General features: G+C 39.7%; 1 protein-coding gene across 1 annotated transcript; it reads left to right on the forward strand.

Moving 5' to 3' along the window:
- Positions 1-581: 581 nt before the first annotated feature.
- LOC136438905 (ran-binding protein 9-like) lies at positions 582-20,025 on the forward strand. The gene is made up of 13 exons (XM_066433930.1): positions 582-809; positions 5,749-5,860; positions 8,989-9,041; positions 9,424-9,591; positions 10,207-10,229; positions 10,518-10,702; positions 11,347-11,459; positions 12,611-12,916; positions 13,923-14,056; positions 15,957-16,110; positions 16,733-16,890; positions 17,376-17,487; positions 18,216-20,025. Exons 1-13 carry the CDS (start codon positions 620-622, stop codon positions 18,344-18,346), a joined length of 1,839 nt encoding a protein of 612 aa, XP_066290027.1. The 5' UTR covers positions 582-619; the 3' UTR covers positions 18,347-20,025.
- The last annotated feature ends 1,177 nt before the right edge of the window (positions 20,026-21,202 follow it).

Raw genomic sequence — 21,202 nt, forward strand, 5'->3', positions numbered from 1 at the left:
GGCCACTACAGAGCCCCTGCTCTAGTTCAAAGAGCTGTTGGTCATCAACCTTCCATGGGCCTGATCGATGGAAGTGCTTGCATGAGTTAGGTTAACCTTGCAATATCTGTTATACCTCAGTGATCCTCATTGAGTCAATGTACAGAGATTTTGTTTTTCGGTTTGTCTCACTCTGTTTGCTTGTTTGTTGGCTTGTGTGTCCGTAGTTATTTGAATGCATTAAAGTTGCTAGTCATGGCAGGGACAATGACAGGAAGTTAGGTTAAAGGTCCCAGAATAGGCTATCTAATCTTCCATCCTCAATGTCCTGCTAAGTGCATATCCATTCCCTTAGACATAATCAGGGAGAAAGTCACAATAACTAATAATTACAATAAATTAAGAAAAAAACTACTTCTATTGCACTGAGGAATGAAAAATTATTTTTCTTTTTTAAAGATTTCTGCTTAAGTCAGGGGGACAAAATTAAGTCTGCAGACAGGTACATTTTTTTTAATTTATGAGGAGACTAATGAATTCCCTGGGGGCCGAAGACTCTGGGTACGAGAAGGAACGAGAGCGTACAGACGTCATGACCGGGTTAACATCCGGGACAGTCAGACAGCAGCAGAAGGCCAAGATGGCGGACAGCGGAGATATTTCTGCCGCGGACAGAAACAATAGCGCCTCAGAAACCGCTGACGAACGCCTTAAGAGGATTTACTCAATGGTCAACGAGAAGGAAACACCTCTCCCCCGTTCATGGAGCCCCAAAGACAAGTACAACTTCATCGGATTGTCACAGAACAACCTCAGAGTCCACTATAAAGGTTGGCTTCGTCAGTGATTATTTTGATGCCGAAAAAGAAACATGGCAACTCACAGCTGCTGTTCCCCTCGCAATAATCTTCGAGCTTGTCGGTGCCGTTCGTTTTTACGTATCGATACGACATTTTAGAAGGAACATACTCGTATGACACAGTGTCTAACGTTTCTGTGACTAGGCTGGGTTCCGGTACACCTTAGATGCCGGATATTTTTGTGCTATAAAAGTTGAGTTGTTTTTAGCAGACTGTGGCGCATCGAGTGTTGTTTGGTCATGTTTACATGTATGTGGGGGTATGATGCAATGTCATTTTTCCCTCAATACTCAAGATTTATCCAGATTTCTTAGATGTTGTTAATGTGGGAATGAGTTAACCTCTTTACCGACGAAAGCCCCCGGAACTGTAAAATATTTTGGAAATGCGGAATGCTCCTGTCTTGTTGATTTTGCTTGTCTGTATCTGCATGGTATGTTAATGATAAATAAGTACGGGAAATTTCTAAGCGGTTTGGAATAAAACAGAAGCAGACAGTCAAGTTATGAAAATGGCAAGTAATACCAACATTGACCAGGTTATTTTATAGGTTCATATCATGGACTAGAATGGGGGAGAATATCTGATTGAAGAGATAATTACATCAACATATGCACATTATCTCAACAGCCTGAATGATTTTATTCAGACCATGATTTATGATTGTCCATGACAAAATGCCCTGTACTTTGCACCAATTGTCAATGTTAAGGGCCAGCTATGAATCATGTTGTATGACTTGATTTTACAGTGTTCCTTGCAAATTGCACATGACTTTTGTATGGGTATGTTTGCATCAATTGCTAAGACAATTTCACCTGCATTTTGGCTTACTCCATTGAAAGCACCCAAGACTGTACTGTATTGGAATGCCTACATAAGTAGCAATTTTGGAATGGTAACTAGAATGAGGGACACTGATACATTTACGGGGACCATCTGATTTGTATTCCTTCATGATCGATATGGAAAATGTCACGGAAAGATGATGGTACATAGAAACACTACAACAGTTGGAAGTGATGGCAATACAACATCTTGCTGGCCGCAGATTTCCATGTTACTGTAAATTTTAACATTTTTGCCATGTATATTTAAGATGTTTTTTTTTGTGATCTCTCACCGCGAAGTCATCACATTGCAAACATACGGTTCTGCTGCTATCATTGTTTCTGTCGTAAACTCAAAGATACCATAAACTCCTAATTGTCACCATACCGTGTAATCTGAGTGACACAAACTTAACTGAATTTATTGTGCGAGCTTGGTCTTTGCCTTTAATTGCACCCGTGGCGACTTGCAAGACGACTTCAGATATCCTGGACCACCATAAACATTTCTGCACAAGGGATGAAAATTATGATTGAATTTTTTTTGTCCAGAGACACTTATCATATAATTAGGTCAGTCTTATCAGGATTGGCGAATCAGGATTCACTCAGACATGAGATTGATCCTGATTTGTAAATCCTGGTATGAACAGGGTCCTGATTTTTACAGTACCGCACAGTTGAAAGCTGCTTGCAGTTATAGTTCCATCCTGCAAATTGCACCCCTAGCTACTTGCATGTCAACTACAAATATGAAATACATCCTGGACCTGACCATGGAAATTTCTGCACAGACAGTTGAGGTCTCAAGGGAAGATCATGCTTTTTTTTTTAAATTCCAGAGGCACTTATCATATGATTAGATTATAAGATGTCAGCAATAAGCAGCTGGGATTATTTACTAATTGCCTATTCCATTGTCTTGATTATGAAAAATTACATGTAATCGGTATTGAAATATTTCTAAAAACTTGTACGATGATTGATGTCTAATTTGGAACATAAGTTGTACTCCGTTACTTTGTCAGTGAACTAAATTTCCATCTTGTGTTCCATCTGTCCTGTGGAATTTTTCCCAGCTGTGAATAATTTTCAAGGACGATTCTCTGCATACATGGAAAACCTATTCCCTGTCAACAAAGCTTTTACACAACCTTGCAGCTACTAGTAAAGTTGTTGTTAGCTGTAGATATCAAATAACCTTAGTTAAACTCTGGAGCAGTTAAAAAGACTACACTACCAGTTCAAGGTTACATGAGGCATAAACAAACCAGTTAACTGAGTGCTTAGCCTTAGATGTGTACCTCAAATTAAAGGGAAATATAAAACAATGAGATCCTTCTGAGATCTAAACCAGGGATCACCCAGGATCTAAACTTGGGTCACCATGAGATTTAAGCCTAGGGTAATCATGAGATCTAAATCTGGGATCACCCTGAGATCTAAACCTTAGATCACTCTGAGACTTGTAGTTTTTTTTTGTTTTGTCTTTTTTCTTTTTAAGTTGAAAATATTTCAAGCCATTGATCATGAATACCAGCACTGACTGAAAAGCAGATCTATACACATGACAAGAACCCATTTTCATGGACAAGGCTAAATAAAGACCATAGTAGAGTCCAGTTTCTTTAAATACACAAAGGTAAATATATTTGGGTATGGTATAATGTTACATCCTATATTACATGAGTACATGTTGCAATCAATACATGATGATAACTGTTTACAAATGTACATGTATAGGGAATTGCGACATTTTAATCTCCTTGAGAAATGAGATACACATGTATTTTTGTTTGACATGATGGACACATTACATTCCCTGTTACCTATTCTATAGGGCCAATTTGATCTCCAAGCAGATCTCAACGGTGTGCCGAAAATGGTATATGCTAGCCAGAGAAGCTCCAGTCAGCCAGAGAAGCTCCAGTCTGCACCGTAGCGGACTGGAGCTTCTCTGGCTAGCATATACGATTTTCGGCGCACCGTGGAGATCTGCTTGGAGATTAGGGCCAATTAGCTGTTTCCCATGTCTTGCTATGTTACGCTTGCAGTGGCCTGTTTACAAACATTAAGAGACAAAGGCCTGAAATCTTTTTGGGTAGCTAGCATTGCCTAAATCATAGTAAATGGGCTTTCAATGGTAATGTTCCAAAAGAAAGCATGCAGGAAATTTTTTTTGCAGGAAATTTGTAACATTTGATGAAAAGATAGATTTTAAATTTGTGGCAAAAACTGTGGCCATGGTCTTTGTTAGAGTTTTTATTATGGAGTGCCCAGAAATGGTCACTTGAAGACGGACTGTTTCGTCCCACAGATTGTTAACCTTTAGCACACTGAAGTAGCCATTTGGCACACAATTCCCTATTGGTTACAGAGTAAAGCAGCAGGGAGAAGGTTAAGATTGCTGCAGCATATCTAAACAAAGAGATGATTTTCCCCATGACTTGAAATGGAAAGGTTGCAGCTTCTCAGAATTACAGGCTGCAAAATTCTTCAGTGTTTTCCATGCAATCTTGATGAGGTGCCGGTAGACATGAGAAATATCTGTATCAATTCAATTTCATCTACACTAACCTACATACATGTATGCAGGTGGGATTTCTAACCCTGTACTTCAAGTCATTAGGTTTTCCAGTACATCTGGCATGATTTGAGATCTTGTGGCTTGTTTATCTACATGAGCTGTAATGTATGGTATAACACTGGGAATATCAGGACATGTTATCACAGTGTATGAATAGTCAATGGCACATGACTTGTAGTCAGTGCACGATGTCAAAATTGTCTGAATAATTCTGAATAAGGTAAAGGTAAGGCGGTTGAACCTCAGACTGAAGCATGATGCTTTTTCGTTAACTATTAACTAATTGCAATGCAGCTTCGCTATGGCTTGCGGTTTTTTAGCCCTCAAAAATTCTGAATCAAAAGGCTCAAAATCTGACACTCATTTCAAGGATGGTAGGCTCTACTAAGCAGGTTTTCCACCTTTGTCTTCAATAGTCATGGGAACATTATTAAAGGATGGCTTATGTATCACTCATACTTGTAAAGGAATAAGGCTTTACTTGCTGGATGTTTGCACCTGTGACCACATGTAACCAAATATAGAAACTGGCATCAACATCAACTGTTGAACAAAAACACAAAACAGTAAGGTGAGGTTACACTCAATAAATTGTGTTTTGCTTTTGTATTATCGATTCGCCAGAGACTTTCACATTGGATGTGAACAGTACAATTAGGAAGATGACTTTTTGCAAATTGTTGGAACGAAACAATCACATGGATGTTTGAAAATAAAGAGATATTTGTGCAGTTGCTTTCAAAATATTTCCAAAAGTTCAGACATGTTCAAATTTTCATTTTTAATTTCTGAACAATTTGAACTATTTTGACTACATAATATTCTTTTATATAAAATAGTTCAAACTTATTACAAATATTACCTGAAGACCCTCTCTCTCACTTGTAATTGACTCAATAATAAAATGAAGATTCTCGCACCAATCAAACCAAATTGGTGTGATCTCACAGCTGGTCAAGCACACCATATTTGGTGTTACTTCTCAGGACTTCTTTCAAGATGGCTGACCGTATTAAGTGGTTGGAATGTGATGTATCCAAGAAATGTTGTTCCCTTCATTCAGGACATCTCTGACAACCCATTTTTACTAAATCCCAAGGGAGTGAAGACTTGTTGTTGGCTCGTTGTCTATATGTGTGGGAAGGTGGGCGTTTCTGTGATTCTTAGATATAAATTTGTTTCTGTGATCCTTATATACAGTGTACACAGTACAGCATTACCACACATAGAGTGACAGGTCATAATGAATAATTGTAGAATTACAAGGAAAGAGAAACTGAAGAACACTTGGCCCCACTAAATAGTGATTACATATAGCCATGACATAGGTGTTGGTCAGTTTCGAAACAGCTTCGAAAATGAAGAGTAAGGTCAGCGTTAGGCCTCCAAATGGCTTTCCTTGGTACTAAACTGTCTAAAGCTTTAACCTTCTGTTTTTATGTGTTCTGTTCTGTACATGCTATGGTCTTGATTTTTTTTCTGTTTCGTACAGGGATTGGTAAAAACCACAAAGATGCAGCTTCTGTTCGAGCCACACACCCGATTCCGTCGTCCTGCGGGATCTACTACTTCGAGGTCAAGATCGTCAGTAAGGGTCGCGACGGGTAAGTCTTGTCATCACAGAGAATCTTTGATATAGAGCATACCAAAGTCTGTCAGAAAATTCAAGTTGTAACAGATGTAAAGGATGAAAAACTTTCTTAAGGCTACTACTAATGGTAATAGAAAATCAGAGTTTGGGAGAGATTGAGACAGTATAAATTGTATCGTGATTTATGTCATACCTTGGCCGTGATAATGTTTGTTAACTTACAGGTGTTCTGGACCAGTCTGTATTTTACGGTGTCCCACAGGCTTCTGCTTGCATCCTATGGGCTTCCAAGTTCCATATAATAGCTCAAACGCACTTCGCTTGCACCACTGTTGAAAACTCCAATACTGGATTTGGACGTTGGAATTGATGTTCTTACAATTTCTTGTTTGAGGACACTAAATTTTCTCAACTTCCAGCACATTTTACATTGAATGTGTGTTTTCTTGACATTAAAAAAATACAACACAGTGTATGCTGCATGGGTCAGGCTCAGGCTTTTAGGCAGAGAGGCGTCAGGGCGTCATCTGGACGCGCTGTTCTGAAAATAATAGAAATTGGACGCCCTACTTTTAGGCAAGACGCCCTCAAGACGCCCGTTTATTTTCGCTATTTTCGCCCCGTTTTTTCCCCGGTAACTTAGCTGAATGCGATGAAAATTCGCCGATTCAGCCGCTTCGTCGCTTCGATCGTCCGCCATGTTTCTTTTCCGATGAAGTCTCGCGAAACCACGCGTAGATTACATCTCGCGAAAGGCGAGACTTGCATCGCATTGGCCAATTTTCAGTGACGCAATGTGCCCGGGCGCTGTTATTGGTGGAATATAGTGGACGTCCCTTTACCCTTGCGCGGGAAAAAGTGAAGGTAAGCTTGGAACTTTTCCCGTTGTTTACAAAGGTGACAGAAAGTCCGATAAACTATAGGGGTATTTTGAAGGCATTTCGGATGTTTTTGTGGCTTCTTTGGTGGCAATAACTGTCGGTAAATCGGCGGAAAAACAGCTACAAAAACGCCGGCACCGTGCAACTGGCGATAACTGTAGTGGGGAGGGGGGCGCACATGCCGATAACATAGCGGAACAGGGGTCAAAATTTGTATGATTCCTTTGAATAAGAGGAAGTCTGTACTTTCAAAAGATCGATAAATGGATGTTTTTGTGCAGAGATGTTTACTTCATTCCCACTATATACATATTTACAGTTGACGCTAATAAGGTTTCATTGAAATAATAACTTTTTAAAACTTTTTTTTTCTTCTTTTTTTTCTTCTTTTTTCTTTCAGAGAGAAGAGTATCTCCTGGCCCCCAGGCGCTTGTAGTTTTTGAGATTAAAGTAGCTTAAAGATTAACTTGTTTTACTGTACTATCATAGCAGTAACTCTCACAGGTAACTTTTCTTGTTTCACTTGCAGTAAAGAAAGTGTATTCTCAGGTCAACATGTGCTAAGTATTCTTAAAGTAAACTTTTCTTGTAGCAGTAAAGTAAAGTAAAGTAAAGAAAAGTATTTTGTCAGGTATTCTTACAGTGAACTTTCAATGTTGCAGTAGGTGCATGCTCAGGTCAACATGTTCTTAGTATTCCTAAAGTAAACTTTTCTTGTAGCAGTAAAGTAAAGTAAAGAAAAGTGTTTTGTGCATGCTCAGGTCAACATGTTCTTAGTATTCCTAAAGTAAACTTTTCTTGTAGCAGTAAAGTAAAGTAAAGAAAAGTGTTTTGTGTATTCTCAGGTCAACATGTTCTTAGTATTCCTAAAGTAAACTTTTCTTGTAGCAGTAAAGTAAAGTAAAGAAAAGTGTTTTGTGCATGCTCAGGTCAACATGTTCTTAGTATTCCTAAAGTAAACTTTTCTTGTAGCAGTAAAGTAAAGTAAAGAAAAGTGTTTTGTGTATTCTCAGGTCAACATGTTCTTAGTATTCCTAAAGTAAACTTTTCTTGTAGCAGTAAAGTAAAGTAAAGAAAAGTGTTTTGTGTATTCTCAGGTCAACATGTTCTTAGTATTCCTAAAGTAAACTTTTCTTGTTGCAGTAAAGTAAAGTAAAGAAAAGTGTTTTGTGCATGCTCAGGTCAACATGTTCTTAGTATTCCTAAAGTAAACTTTTCTTGTAGCAGTAAAGAAAAGTGTTTGGTCAGGTCTACATGTTCTAAGTATTCTTGAATACCACAGTTCTTATTGCAGTTAGGTAAAGAAAAGTGTTTGGTCAGGTCAAAATGTTTTAAGTTTTCTTACAGTGAACTTTAAATGTTGCAGTAAAGAAAGTGCATGCTCAGATCAACATGTTCTAAGTATTCTTTCTTAAATTAATTTTTCTTGTAGTCTAGTTGTAGAAGTAAATATATGCTCAGGTCAACATGTCACAAGTTTAAGGTAAACTTGAGTAACAAATTAAAGAAGGTTAACCTGGCTGAATTTTTCCTTCACATTTTTAGTTGGTCTTCCACATCCAATCTCAACCCCTGCAATGTGCACATGCCTCCCTCCCTCCAGCCTTACTATACATACAAAAATGATGTTCTACCTAAGGAATATACTAGGCTGTATTCCACAAAATTTGCCCCTCAAAATGCAGGAAATAGCGTTTGAGAGCATCATTATTTCAAAATTTTCCGGGGGGGATTGCCCCCGGACCCCCCTACGGCGCCGCGCGGCTTCGCCGCGCTTTACATTTGCAATCACAACAACTTTGGACTCCCTCTTTTTTATTTCTAGCTAAAAGCCTGGTCAGGCTGGTACCTAGGGTGATATGGAATACACTGTGTTGTAGTCTCTATTTATAAAAGGGTTCTGGAAAACAAGGAAAACAGCTATCTAACACACTCTCTCCCTTCCCTCCAGTTCTGAGAAAGAAACAGCACGGAGGTAAACCAATGAAACAGAGCTATGTATCATTCATGTTACAGGTGGTACAAGTCCTATGTTAACAAAGGGGCAAGCTTTAGTGCTAATTGTAGAAAACTTACATGTACAGTCCATTGACTGCCTGTATGTAATGACCAAGGATTCTTGTTTTTCCCATCTACTCGATCTTGGCCTATTGCTAGCCTGATTGGTTTAATTAACTTACTCCTACTTAACCTACAGTATGGGTTAAGGGTTGATGTCTGCCATCTCTGACTGCCCTGTTGTTTTTGTTTCCTTTCTCAGGTACATGGGGATTGGACTTTCTGCACAGGGTGTGAACATGAACAGGTTACCAGGTAATGCCTCATTATTGAGTTGGACCAATACATGATTTATTAGATATAAGTATATCTATTTTTAACGAAAGATAACACGATCAATATAGCTTCTATTGGAATACCTATAACAGATAAATCAATTAACGTCAACTCTCAGAATTCCACCAGGTAACCTAAGACTAAGAGTAGTAAGACCTCCACATAAACAACAGTGTTATTGAATGTTTTCATATTTTGGAAATCACTGATGCTGCATTTAGTAGATATCTTTAAATTCATTTTTTTAAATAATATTGTTTTTTTAATGTGGCTGTCTAAGGGTACCTGGTAGAAAGATGACAATCGATATTTCATTTGTATATGGAATACATTGACACTGCAACATATCTTCTTCTCTCAGGCTGGGACAAGCACTCCTACGGTTACCATGGTGACGATGGCCACTCGTTTTGCTCCTCGGGTACGGGGCAGCCCTACGGTCCGACCTTCACCACGGGGGACGTCGTCGGTTGCTGTGTCAACCTCATCGACAACACCTGCTTCTACACCAAGAATGGGCACAACTTAGGTCAGTAAGGTCACTTTCATATCGGCGACAGGAATTTCCATGGGGTTGCAAGGGAGCTTAGTGACAAAGGTGGGATGGTGTGGATTTCCCCCTGCCACTGTGTGGGGTTTAAGAGAAACCTGGGGTATTCTAAGGCTTCCTGAGGAAGAAATTACTGTCAAACAGGTCAAAGTTAAAGACTGTGGCCACATGTGACCTGGCATCACTGGTCAATCTGAATGTTATGCTTGTCAGAGGATCTGGTCCCTTGAGTAAGGGGGTGCATGGTCAGAGCATGGGGGTGCAGCGCCCCTGTTCCCCTCTTTAGAAAAAAACATGAATCCTCATTATCCCGTAAATCCTGATTCACAAATCCTGGAATGACCCTGTCATATGAGTTGTGTCTTTATTTGCAGATCTTACTCATTCAAGAAGAATGTTGTGAAGCCTTCTTCAATAATGATGAAAAAAACATGGTTGTTAATACGTTGATGAAGGTTAGACATCTAGGTAATATTAAGATACATAAAAAAACAGTCAGACGTTTCAGACAGCATCTGCTATTTTTGTCGTCAGTGATTGAAGGAAAGGAAAGAAATTGTTATTAATACCATTGTTTCTGTTTTTTCTTTGCAGGTATTGCCTTTACAGACTTGCCTGTAAGTATATTTTTTTTATTTACCTCTTGACGTATTTCGAAGTAATTTTCCCTGAATCAGTGAATGATTATCGAAAACAACTTTTTGTCCACTTCAATCCTGGTTTGATAACTCTGGTATTCAAAGTCATAACTATTTCTGGTATTAGATACTTAGTAGTCGGTATGTCCACCAGTTTATTACTCATTTTGTACATCATACATAGTCTGGACATTCTTCCTCTGTCATTGAGTGACATCCCCAGGGATTTGTCTAATATGATCCCATCTTCTTCCATTCTCCACCCAGCACAATCTGTACCCAACAGTTGGACTACAGACGCCCGGAGAAATCGTGGATGCAAATTTTGGTCAACAGCCTTTTGTTTACGACATAGAAGACTACATGAGAGAGTGGCACCAGAAGACTAGAGTCACGATAGAGAGCTTCCCTGTACCAGATCACAAAGGGGAGTGGCAGAAAACCTTGCAAAGGTGGGCTTGAAATCCAGTACTGTAAGTCATAAATGTTTGCAGTGGTTTTATGTTCGTGGTTTTAGCGGTGAACTCTTTACCCTAAACTTAAAACCACATACCGTGAAAAGCTGTTCCATTGTGTGACTGTAGTGCTACTATTGTTTCATCTCAAAACCACCACAAACACTCCATTTTCTTTGTGCAGCAAAATTAAACCCCCGCGAACATTTCTGCATTTACAGTATTCGAATAACGTGCTATGTTCTAGCTATTGATTATAGCTAGAACATAGCACAGTATTTGATACTTACATGTAGTAGATTCACTGTTATGAATAAGGATGCCAGGTTTCACTTACACTGATGGAGTCTGGAGAACTTATAGGCCAAAAGTAAGTACATGTATTAGAAATATTCATCAAAAATTTCTTCTTGTGGATACTGCAAAAAATATAAGTTTTATTCTGTTAATACATCTACATCAGTCACAGTGGCAAAATGACGGCTTCTTGTCAAGACATAAATGGCCAGTGTGACCTTTTTCTGATAATCTTTCCCATTGACACAAGCAATCCTGTTTGTAGTGACCACCTATTCGCCTACATGTAGACCAGATTTTGTCAGTCCCTTGGGCAGATTTACATGTTACACCTTTGTGTTTAGGATGGTGTCCACATACTTGGTGCACCATGGATACTGTGCAACTGCAGAAGCTTTCGCCAAGAGTACAGGGCAATCCTTTACAGAGGAACTGACTTCCATGAAGAATAGACAAAGTGTGTGAAGCTCTTTTGAATTTCATCCATTCAATCATTCATTCTTTCCTTGTCTAGTGATACAATTTAATGGGTTTATGATACATGTCCCTATGTTTTTTACTGTATTTGAATGATATTAGAGGCAATTCCATGTCACCGAGAGGGTTTTCAGGTAATATTGCTAGTAAGTTCAAACAATTTTAGATGAAAGACTATTCCAGTCAGAATAGTTCCAAATTGTTCAAACAATCAAGAATGAAAGTTTGAACATGTTTGAACTTATTTATATATGTTGGAACTATTTGGACAGTAATGGTACAAATATCTCTTTATTTAGAACAATCTTCAAACATCTATGTGATTGTTTCACTGTTCGAACATGTTGGAACAATTTGCATCATTTTTCAAATGGTAGATTTGGGTTATTGCCCCCATAAAATTAGGTGCTAATCGCACTCTATTGTCTGCCTCTGTATATTTTTAGATTTCACGTCTGGACCTTTCTCTTGAGGTGTCTATACATGGCACCCAGGCCTAATCCCCTATACTTTGAAGGGATGTGTGAATTGCCCTGTTCCCATCCCACTGACCCAGTTATACCATGTTGTTGTAATGTTGGAACATGTAGGAACAAATGATCAACCTATTTTCCAACAGTTTCAAAAATAATACAAATAACATGTGCAATGTTAGAAATTTGTCTAACATGTTGGAACACAGCAGAAACTATTTAGAACATCAAATGAATGTTGGAAATTGTTCTAAACAGTCACTTATCTCCCTTAGATTTTTACAAAGGTTTTGAAAATGTTAGAACAAAAGGCAACAAGCACCCTCTCGGTAATGTGGAATTGACTCTATGTAAAAATGATGTCAAATTGCAAGAGATGATAGGATACAGGACCATGTAAGACAGGTACATACAGATTTTTTCTTAAAGATTTTTTTCTTATGGTGTTATAGGTATTACTTTTTCCACATATCCACATACAGCTGAGTTCCTTACCCTTTCCCCCAGAAGTACAAAAGCTTGTTGTTCTTTTTTTCCTAAAAAAAATCCAAAAATCAAGAAATCATATTGGTGGCCCCTTACACTGATTAAACATGTATATTACTGTACTCATTGCTTTATCTACAACACCTTTTTTCTACCTTTTTTTCACCCCCAGGAATACAGAAGCTGGTTTTAGCCGGCCGAATGGGAGAGGCCATAGACACCACACAGAGTCTGTACCCAGGACTGCTAGAACGCAACCCCAACCTCCTTTTTGTGCTCAAGTGCCGTCAGTTTGTTGAAATGGTTAACGGAACGGACAGTGAAGTTCGGGGACTCAGTGCAAGAAGTCCCAAGTCCCGGAACAGTAGCGGGAGTTCCACGGGTTCGGAGTACAGGTCGTCCCCGAGCCTGAGTCCCAGTCACCACAGGATGGACACACAGAGGGCTAACGGCAAGATCGACCGCACGTATGTTACAGGTAGGTCGTTCCTTTATTTGATCCTTTGATTAGGCACAAAATGTACAGAGAGTGACATCTAGAAAACAATTACATTGCGTGGCAATTGCCATTTTTTTTACTTCCCATCCAAGAGGATGTCACTAACCAAGGTTAGGTACTTGTTTTCACCTGAGTAGAGTGAGGAAGTAGGTGTTAAGTATGTTACAGGTATGTCATTCGTTTCTTTGTTCCTTCGTCTTCTTCATTATTACGTGATTAACCTCATTAGGCTGAGGACTACAAGCATGGTATGAAAGACGTACACAAGATTGATTAAAGTTTGATCCACTCACACCAGGAAGGACCCCCACTCTTTGTGTTGTGGGTTCTTTAATGTGCTGGAATCGAAAAGTGTGGCGGGTTCTTTAATGTGCTCCTTTCAATCAACGGTACAAGATGCAAAATGTACAGGCAATGACATTTAGATAACAATTGCATGGCAATTGCATTTTTTTGAATGCAGACTCGATACAGATACCACAAATATTAAAAGATTCTCAGTATATTAGCAACACCAGACTTTTTCTTAAGATTTGTAGTTCCTCAGTCCTCAAACATGGCATTACGTCCCATCCTAGAGGATGTCACTAACCAAAGTCAGGTACTTGTTTTCACCTGAAGCCTGTGAGAAAATAGATGTTAAGTGCCTTTCCCAAGGGCACAGCATTCGGATCTGCTTGGGATTTAAACCCAGAACATTTAGATCTAATAACCTTAACCACAATACCACCTTGCCACCATGCTATTAGCTAGCAGGGTGTCAGTGCGTCTTCTGGATGCCCTACACTTAGAAACCAAAGAGATACACAGAGGACACCCTGTTCCACACACAATGTTGTTTTTTCCTCATGCTAGACACTAGGACATAATGAAAATCGATTGACATGCAAAGTTACTGAGTAATTCTTAATCCATAGAGCCCATTGAGGGATGCCCTGTCTATAAATCCTAGCTAAAAGCCTGCTTGCCACCTTGTTGTACGTAGGGAACAAGAGTCCAAATGCTGGTGACCTCATCCACACAAAGTCCAACCCCAGTACCTCTGCTAACCAGGACCACGTTAGTGTAGCTGAGATGAATGCAGTCAATTCTGTCACCAACGGATTCTCGACGAATCAGGTAAGCCAGACATCTGGTGTTATCATCTGAAAGCTTGTAGAGAAAAATCACTGGTTTTGAAAAAGCTTTTTATTAAGCAAGTTCACAGTTTTAAATTCGCATGTGCAGTGTGAAGAATTGTGGGTAATATGTGTCCTGGCAATACACAAAGAATGGCGAGAGGCCTTCAATGTTGACATATTATCCACAATGCATCACATAATGCACATGTACACTTCAAGTACTGAAATAGCTTATTTAAAATTGTTACTTGGAGATTGTTACTGTAAGTGACCAAAATGGGATTTTTGTGACCTATGACTTTATAAATTTAATATGACCCACGATGTAAAAATGTGATTTAAATGAAAACAAAACACACAAAACTTTGGCAGCTTAACTGTTGCTCAACAGTCGCTGCCAGTGGAAAGGCGGTATAACCAAAGATGTTGATCAACATTTGTCTTTGAGTTAGGTTGATAACAAATGTAGTATGTACAGTGAAGTATGAAATCATTTGCAGAGCAGTTTTTTTTGTATTTTAGGTACATCTTCTTGGTATCTTTTTTCTGCCATTGATAGTATGGGATGTACATCTACTGTACAACAAGAGTGTTTACTATTTTGGTCTGGTTTTAACACAGGTCAAAACAACTTGCCTCTGCAGTTTTATTTTTGGCTTTGTTGCCCTGACTTTGTTGTGACCCGGGAGCCACCAGTTCACATTGAGATTCTAATAAATCAAAAATGTTATTTTTGATCAGGGCTTGAAATGCTGTATGCATATGCAGTATTGTGAACCCAAAATTTGTGCTGAGGACCTAATTTTTGTGGGTACAACAGTGCACCTAGATATTTTGTAGGATTTGGTACATTAGGCCACACCAATTTAATTTCTTGGTTATCAGATTTTTAATTTTAGCACAAAAAAAATCATGAAAACAGGAAGGCTGGGGTGAAAACCTGACCCTGTTCACTTCCTGATACTGTGTGCACCAAAGTAAAGACATTCCTCTGAGATTCTGTTTTCATGTTGTTTTTCCAATCTAGCATTTTTTTTTTAAATTTTATTCCGTTAACCAAGAAAATAAATTGGTGTGGCCTTAAGGTACGAAATGTACAATTGTATACAGACTATTTATGACATTAAAGTGTTGGAAATATATAAGGAAATCGTTGTTGTATTACTTATTTCAAATTTTGGAGGTAGGTATAGAATTTGGGTTCATTTGTCCTATGTTGTGCACCCGTAATTTTCTCTTTGCACCTAAATTTTTAGGTTAGGAATAGAAATGCACCAGTGCACCTACTCCCAAAAATCAATTCAAATGGATACATTGTACAGTAAAATGTATCAGATCTATAGAAAAGAAATTAGCATGAAAGCTCATCTATGTTTGTAGTGAACAACATCTATCTTTGTTAGCAGAATCCATTCTCTAGAAGGATTTGACTAATTTTTAACTCATTAAAACTTAGCCAAATTTTCAACTGTATAGCACCAGTATTTGTCAAGGAATGAGAATAAGAATTATTTTGAAAGTTGGACAATGATGTTTCGAAGTGTATCTGTAAATGGTTTCATCAGCTTGGTAATTCAGTGAACTGTGATGGGATGGGATACAATCTTAGGTTAGGATTTTAAACCAATGTTTTGTTCTAGTGACGCTGAAGAAGAGTAATGGATGTCACTTGAAACGTCTACAAGTTATCTCTGACACTTACCCTGTTGTAGGTGATTGAGATGTTTTGTCATGTATTCAACTGCCAGTGTATACCATTTTTTTAGTGTTTTGAACCCCCAACCTTGCAAATGTAAGGGAAACACTCCACCCGCCAGACCATTGCACTGGACCCAAAATATCTCGTCCTTGTTTGCAAATAGTTTTTTGACAGTTGTTTTGTACCGTGTGTTTTACAGGTGGATGTAGAAATGGAGGTTGAGGAGTACAACAGTCAGATGGTGTGTAACGGTGTGTCCAGCAGAGTGAACGACGGAGCCTCCACGTCCTACATGAACGGCTGTTCCCACAACAACCAGCACAGGGAGGACCTGATGGAGACAGATGACTTCGGTAAAGCAGTTATCTCACGGGACTGCGCCAGACTGCGCTAGGACATTGTGCCAACTTTGCCAATTTGTGCCAATTTGCTAGCCTCTACCAGGCCCCGTCCTATCGCTGGGAAAATAGTAGAAATTGGCCGAGGTAGTCCGCTATACAGTGAAGCTCCATTATGGATGGACGGGGCCTGTGCGGAGTCGGTATCTTGTTTGATGTCCATTAATCGCTATCTAATAGGTGCGAAGTAGCTAAACAATCCTTTTTTTGCTTTCTGACTCGTCCGTGACAGACGTAGCACGACTCCACTGACGTATGAAGCCCAGATGAGCCAAGCAAAACAGTTTCGATAAAAGATAACTTGAAATCGCAGTGTTGCCACTGAATTAAAAACTCTCTTCAACCGCAGGACCTCCATTTGATGTCCTTTACGAGGGCATTCCTCACTGAAGCATTTTCAGCTGAGTATAGTGAGGAAATTTGCGTTAAGGGCACAATTTTGGGGCATTTGAGGGGATTCGTACCCAGGACCTCTGGGTTCTGGGCCAAACACCCTGCCATTATGCCATGCGATGGCACATAGTGGTGTAGGTTTGGGGCCCCAATCAGGTTGTTATCTTCCTTTTTTTTCCCTCAGACACAGATAAGGAGGTTCAGAGCCAGAGGAGACAGTTGTGTGGCGGCAGCCAGGCTGCCATTGAGAAGATGCTGCAGTATGGGAGGGAGTTACAGGGCATGAGCGTCCAACTCAGGAGGCAGTACGGCAAGAATGAGGCCAACAAGAAGGTTCTACAGGTAAAAATACATCAGTCAAATATGGCTGTCTCCAGGACCCTTCCATCCATCCCGGGACGGAAATTTGCTTGTTGAGACAGAAGAAAATTTCACACCATTCGTCCAGAAAACCTAAACTTCATGAATTTGATAAAAGTGTATTTCCGTAAATGTCCTAGCGCCATTTCAGTCTGTTTACTGCCACTGTTGGACACGATGTACTTTTAGTTTTATTCAATAAAGCATTGTTAAATAAATTCAGAAATATTCGCTGTGGTTTTATGTAAGCGGTTTTCGCGGTGACCGTTTCACCGCGCACTTAAAACTACCACGAACATTTTTGTCCAATACTGTAGCAGTATGTGACTACAGCGCTGCCTCGAATTTAGAACCACTGCGAACACTCCATTCCTCTTAGCGCGAAATAAAAACCACGCGAACTTAAATGCATTTACAGTATATGGTGGAAATTATAATTGTTGATGATGTGAAATGTGTGTCCCCAGGATGCCTTCAGTCTCCTGGCCTATGCAGACCCCTGGAACAGTCCTGTGGGTTACCAGCTGGACACAGTACAGAGAGAGCCCATCTGTGCTGCACTCAACAGTGCTATTCTAGGTCAGTCCAACACTTGTTGTACCATTGGAGTCATATACAGTAGATTCCACATATCTGTATAGCCCATTTGTCAGCGCAAATTATACGACTCCCCGAACTATAAGACTCCCCGAACTAGCGATATTGACGTCCCGAAGAAGGGGGGGGGATTGGATCCGATTTTGAGCAAGACACACAGACAACACACTCACAATATACACACTCAACTTTATTGTACAAAATTTTAGTCAAAGTACGGTACAAATTACATGTACTGTAAAAGGGGAAATGTTTGCACTTGCAGAAATTTCATTTTGGGGTAGGGAGAAAATGGAGTGTTGCAGTGGTTTTAAGGTTTGTGCTTGAAACTCCATTTCACTGCAAAAGGTAATATGTTTGTGAGGTTTTTAGTTTGCGATGAAGAGGATCCCATGAAAATTTTGAACGTAAAACCACCACAAACATTTCCCCTTTTACAGTATAGTGTAAAGGTGAAAAAAGGTAAAGGTAGTCCTGCAGCCTTTTTTTCAGGCCAAAGGGGCAGTTGGTTGTTATTCCACACATGAAATGCTGAGACTAAGCTTGATGAACAAGTCTTATTATATGTACTTTCTATCCATGATAAAACCTCAGTTCCATTTGTCCTTGTCAGCAGAGGTAGCCCTTAGTAGTAGGCTAGTTGGGAAGCCCCTAACAGGCAAACCAATAGATAGATACTGATGACAAGTCGTTCTTTCTCCTCCGTGCAGAATCTCAAGGCTTGCCCAGGCAGCCCCCCCTGGAGAAGGCGGTAGGCCATGCCACGGAATGCCTGAAGCTGATGTCCAAGGTCGGAATCGGGTCCTGCGCGTTCGCCAACATCGAGGACTACTTACGGTGACCAGGCTGCCCCTCAGTTTCTCCACCCCCCCCCCTGTACTTCCTTCTATCCCCGTTGGTTTAGTCCGCAAGCCTGTGTTGCACAAACTCTAGCTATCAGAGGCTGATTGGGCCCCATGCCCCAAGAGCTTGTGACCTTTCACCTCCTAAGCAAGGAGACTGCTTTAGAAACTTTAAGAAAGAACCAATAGGAGCTCAGCATTCTTTATTATGATGAGGACAAGTCCAATAAGAGCTCAGGATTCTCTGTCACCATGGAAACCAGTCATCATAGCCTCCAACACCATGGTAACAGACAGTTATTAGTCTGACAATAATTGGTCAGTCAGCACATATGTATAAATCAACAGGATTAGGATGTTTCCAGTTCTCCTGACTTAGAGATGTTGGCCATCAAGCTTCCAGGGGCCTGATCATGACCAGTGGAAGGGCTGCTAGAAGTGATTTCGTCCGGCTTGTTTATCTCCCCCGCATGTGTCCCTTCCTTCCATCAAGCCAAGTTTTTGTACAGAAATGCCCTGTCCTACGATAACCAAGTTCTTTATACATGAGTTAATGCCTAACCAACGTTTCAGTGACTGTCTGTCATCTTCCTCGGCGTAATACTCACTGGTTCTACTTTGCACTGCAGCTAGGTGTCGCTGCTGCAGTGCGAAGAATGTGGCGCCAAACGTGACTGAGTTTATAGTTATATGCCCCTCATCACGGTTTGTTTGTTTGTTACTTTGGTTCATGACTGGAGGAGATTTTCTGATCCATACAGCGACACCCACCTGCAGTTTGAAGTAGAACCAGTCAGTATTGCCCTGAGGAAGGTGACAGACAGTCACTGAAACTTCGGCTAGGTAGAGACACCTGGTTGTGTACAAACGACTTTGTTATCCATTGATTTTCTAACTGATGAAACCATTCACAAATGCCCTCTCCTTTCCCCCCACCCCATGATTCATCTGAAACCCGTTTGAACTGTACTATAGGGCTCTGATATATAAATGTATATTCTCCCACTGCTAGACTGCAACAACTCTCACTGTCACTCTTAGGAACGTGCGTTTTCTTCAAGTCACCGTCTTAAGAGACTAAGAACCTACCTAAAGCTTGACCCTGTACAGAGAAGTTTGTACAATGTAGCTATGGATTGCTATTTTGCCATGCAGTAGCAGATGTCCAGAATTTATTATTGGAATACTATAATGATTAAAAGCATGTAAAAGGGAAGTGAGAGACGATGCAAACATTTAGAAGACTTTGTATAATGAAATATGGAACGTGAATATATCAATATGTGTTGAAATAGTAGAAGCATTGCACATTTCATCTTGTATATTGAGGGGGGGAAAGGGAAGTATACCCACATTGCGTAGACTGCCCTTCGGGTGAGATGTTATGTGTAATCCCGAAAATAATTGCAAAATTTTCTTTTCTAGAAAGAAAGAAAGTAGGTAGTTGTTGTTTGTTTGATTGTTTATATGTGTGTTTTAAAAGGACGTATGAAGTGGTTCCTATTTACACGTGCTACGACTAACAAGAGTCATGATTTTGTTTGGAGAAATGAACTGTAGTTTGTGTCAAGCCTCTGGGGTCCTGATGTTGTATTGTTGAGAGGCTAGAATAGGTGACCACACACTATTGTACCTACATAAAAAAATAATAAAGTTACAGTAAAGGTTACGGTGTCAACTTTTTCTCTTGTGTCCTTACTGTTGCCTGGTTGTCATCTTACTATGTAATAGGGCTATGTACCAGTACACTGTACCTGTAACTGTGAAATTGTTTAGGAACAGGTCCAGACCTGAACATCAAGCGTTCCTGTACCTGTACCAGTGTAAATTTGACCAGGTACAGGTTCGGACCTGAATATAAAGTGTACCTAAATTAATTAGAACAATAGTGGACTCCGTTTTTTAGACTAAGATATGTAAACCCAGTCTCAAAGATAGCAAGTTTGACAATTTAGCTCTTGAAAATTAGGAAAACTTGTACGTACCGTAACTACATGAACTTTGATAAAAGATATGTAAATTATAATACAAATGTGACAATTTACCTCTAAAAAAGTTGGCTACTTGTATAACTTAAAAATTGTACATCAGAAAGCTGAAGAATTCGGAGAGAACCATTTTAGCCATAGAACCAAAGGTGCTATCTGTATCTATATAACCTGTATATCAAACCATCCTTCGGTGTGACACACCAGCTTCACAGGCATGCAGGGCAGCAGCAGCTGGTTATATTACACTGAACAACCGGTCACACCTAACCTTTGCACATCTACAAATGTAACTGTAAGCGTTGTCTAAAGCTTTCTAATGGGGATGCTCCTAAATAGTCCTATAGTACTCAGTAGCAACGAGTTCGGCCAGACGTTTGTTACTCTGTTTTGTTTCAACACAAGACACCCTAGCGCTCCATGGTAACACCTGATACAAATGTAAATCACTTGACACCGCTGTGCTTCTGTTCCCTGGAAACCGAGTCAGTTGATGTTGTAAAACGGAGAACATCAAATTTATAGCACAGTCATTAGAACTGATTGAGCCTGATGATAAGAGTTTATTTAGTTCTTGGCTGAGCACTTGGCCATTTTACAACCTAGTTGCAGACACCACAGTGTCAACTTGAGTCCCATTTTTACAGTGTTGTGAACCACTTGACACTGTTCAACTGTAATTATTCAATCTCCATGTAACCTCCCACACGTGTGTAAATCGAAATGGAAAGTTTCATGACCAGTATATCACCCCTACGAAATTAAAGGAAAGTTGGTAGTCATGTAGGGAAGACCTGCATATGCTCTGATGACAATGTACATACACAATGTACATACATTTTTTACATCCTTCATGTTAAGATTTAT

This window comes from Branchiostoma lanceolatum, chromosome 7, assembly GCF_035083965.1.
Source record: "Branchiostoma lanceolatum isolate klBraLanc5 chromosome 7, klBraLanc5.hap2, whole genome shotgun sequence".
Lineage (NCBI taxonomy): Eukaryota > Metazoa > Chordata > Leptocardii > Amphioxiformes > Branchiostomatidae > Branchiostoma > Branchiostoma lanceolatum.

What these genes read in the sequence shown, in the direction of transcription:
- LOC136438905 (XM_066433930.1), top strand. Translation starts at nt 620, where the DNA reads ATGGCGGACAGCGGAGATATTTCTGCCGCGGACAGAAACAATAGCGCC. An exon ending in GTCAGTAAGGGTCGCGACGG is followed by an intron (nt 5,861 to 8,988) that starts GTAAGTCTTGTC and finishes TTCCTTTCTCAG; the next exon opens with GTACATGGGGATTGGACTTT. An exon ending in GAACATGAACAGGTTACCAG is followed by an intron (nt 9,042 to 9,423) that starts GTAATGCCTCAT and finishes TTCTTCTCTCAG; the next exon opens with GCTGGGACAAGCACTCCTAC.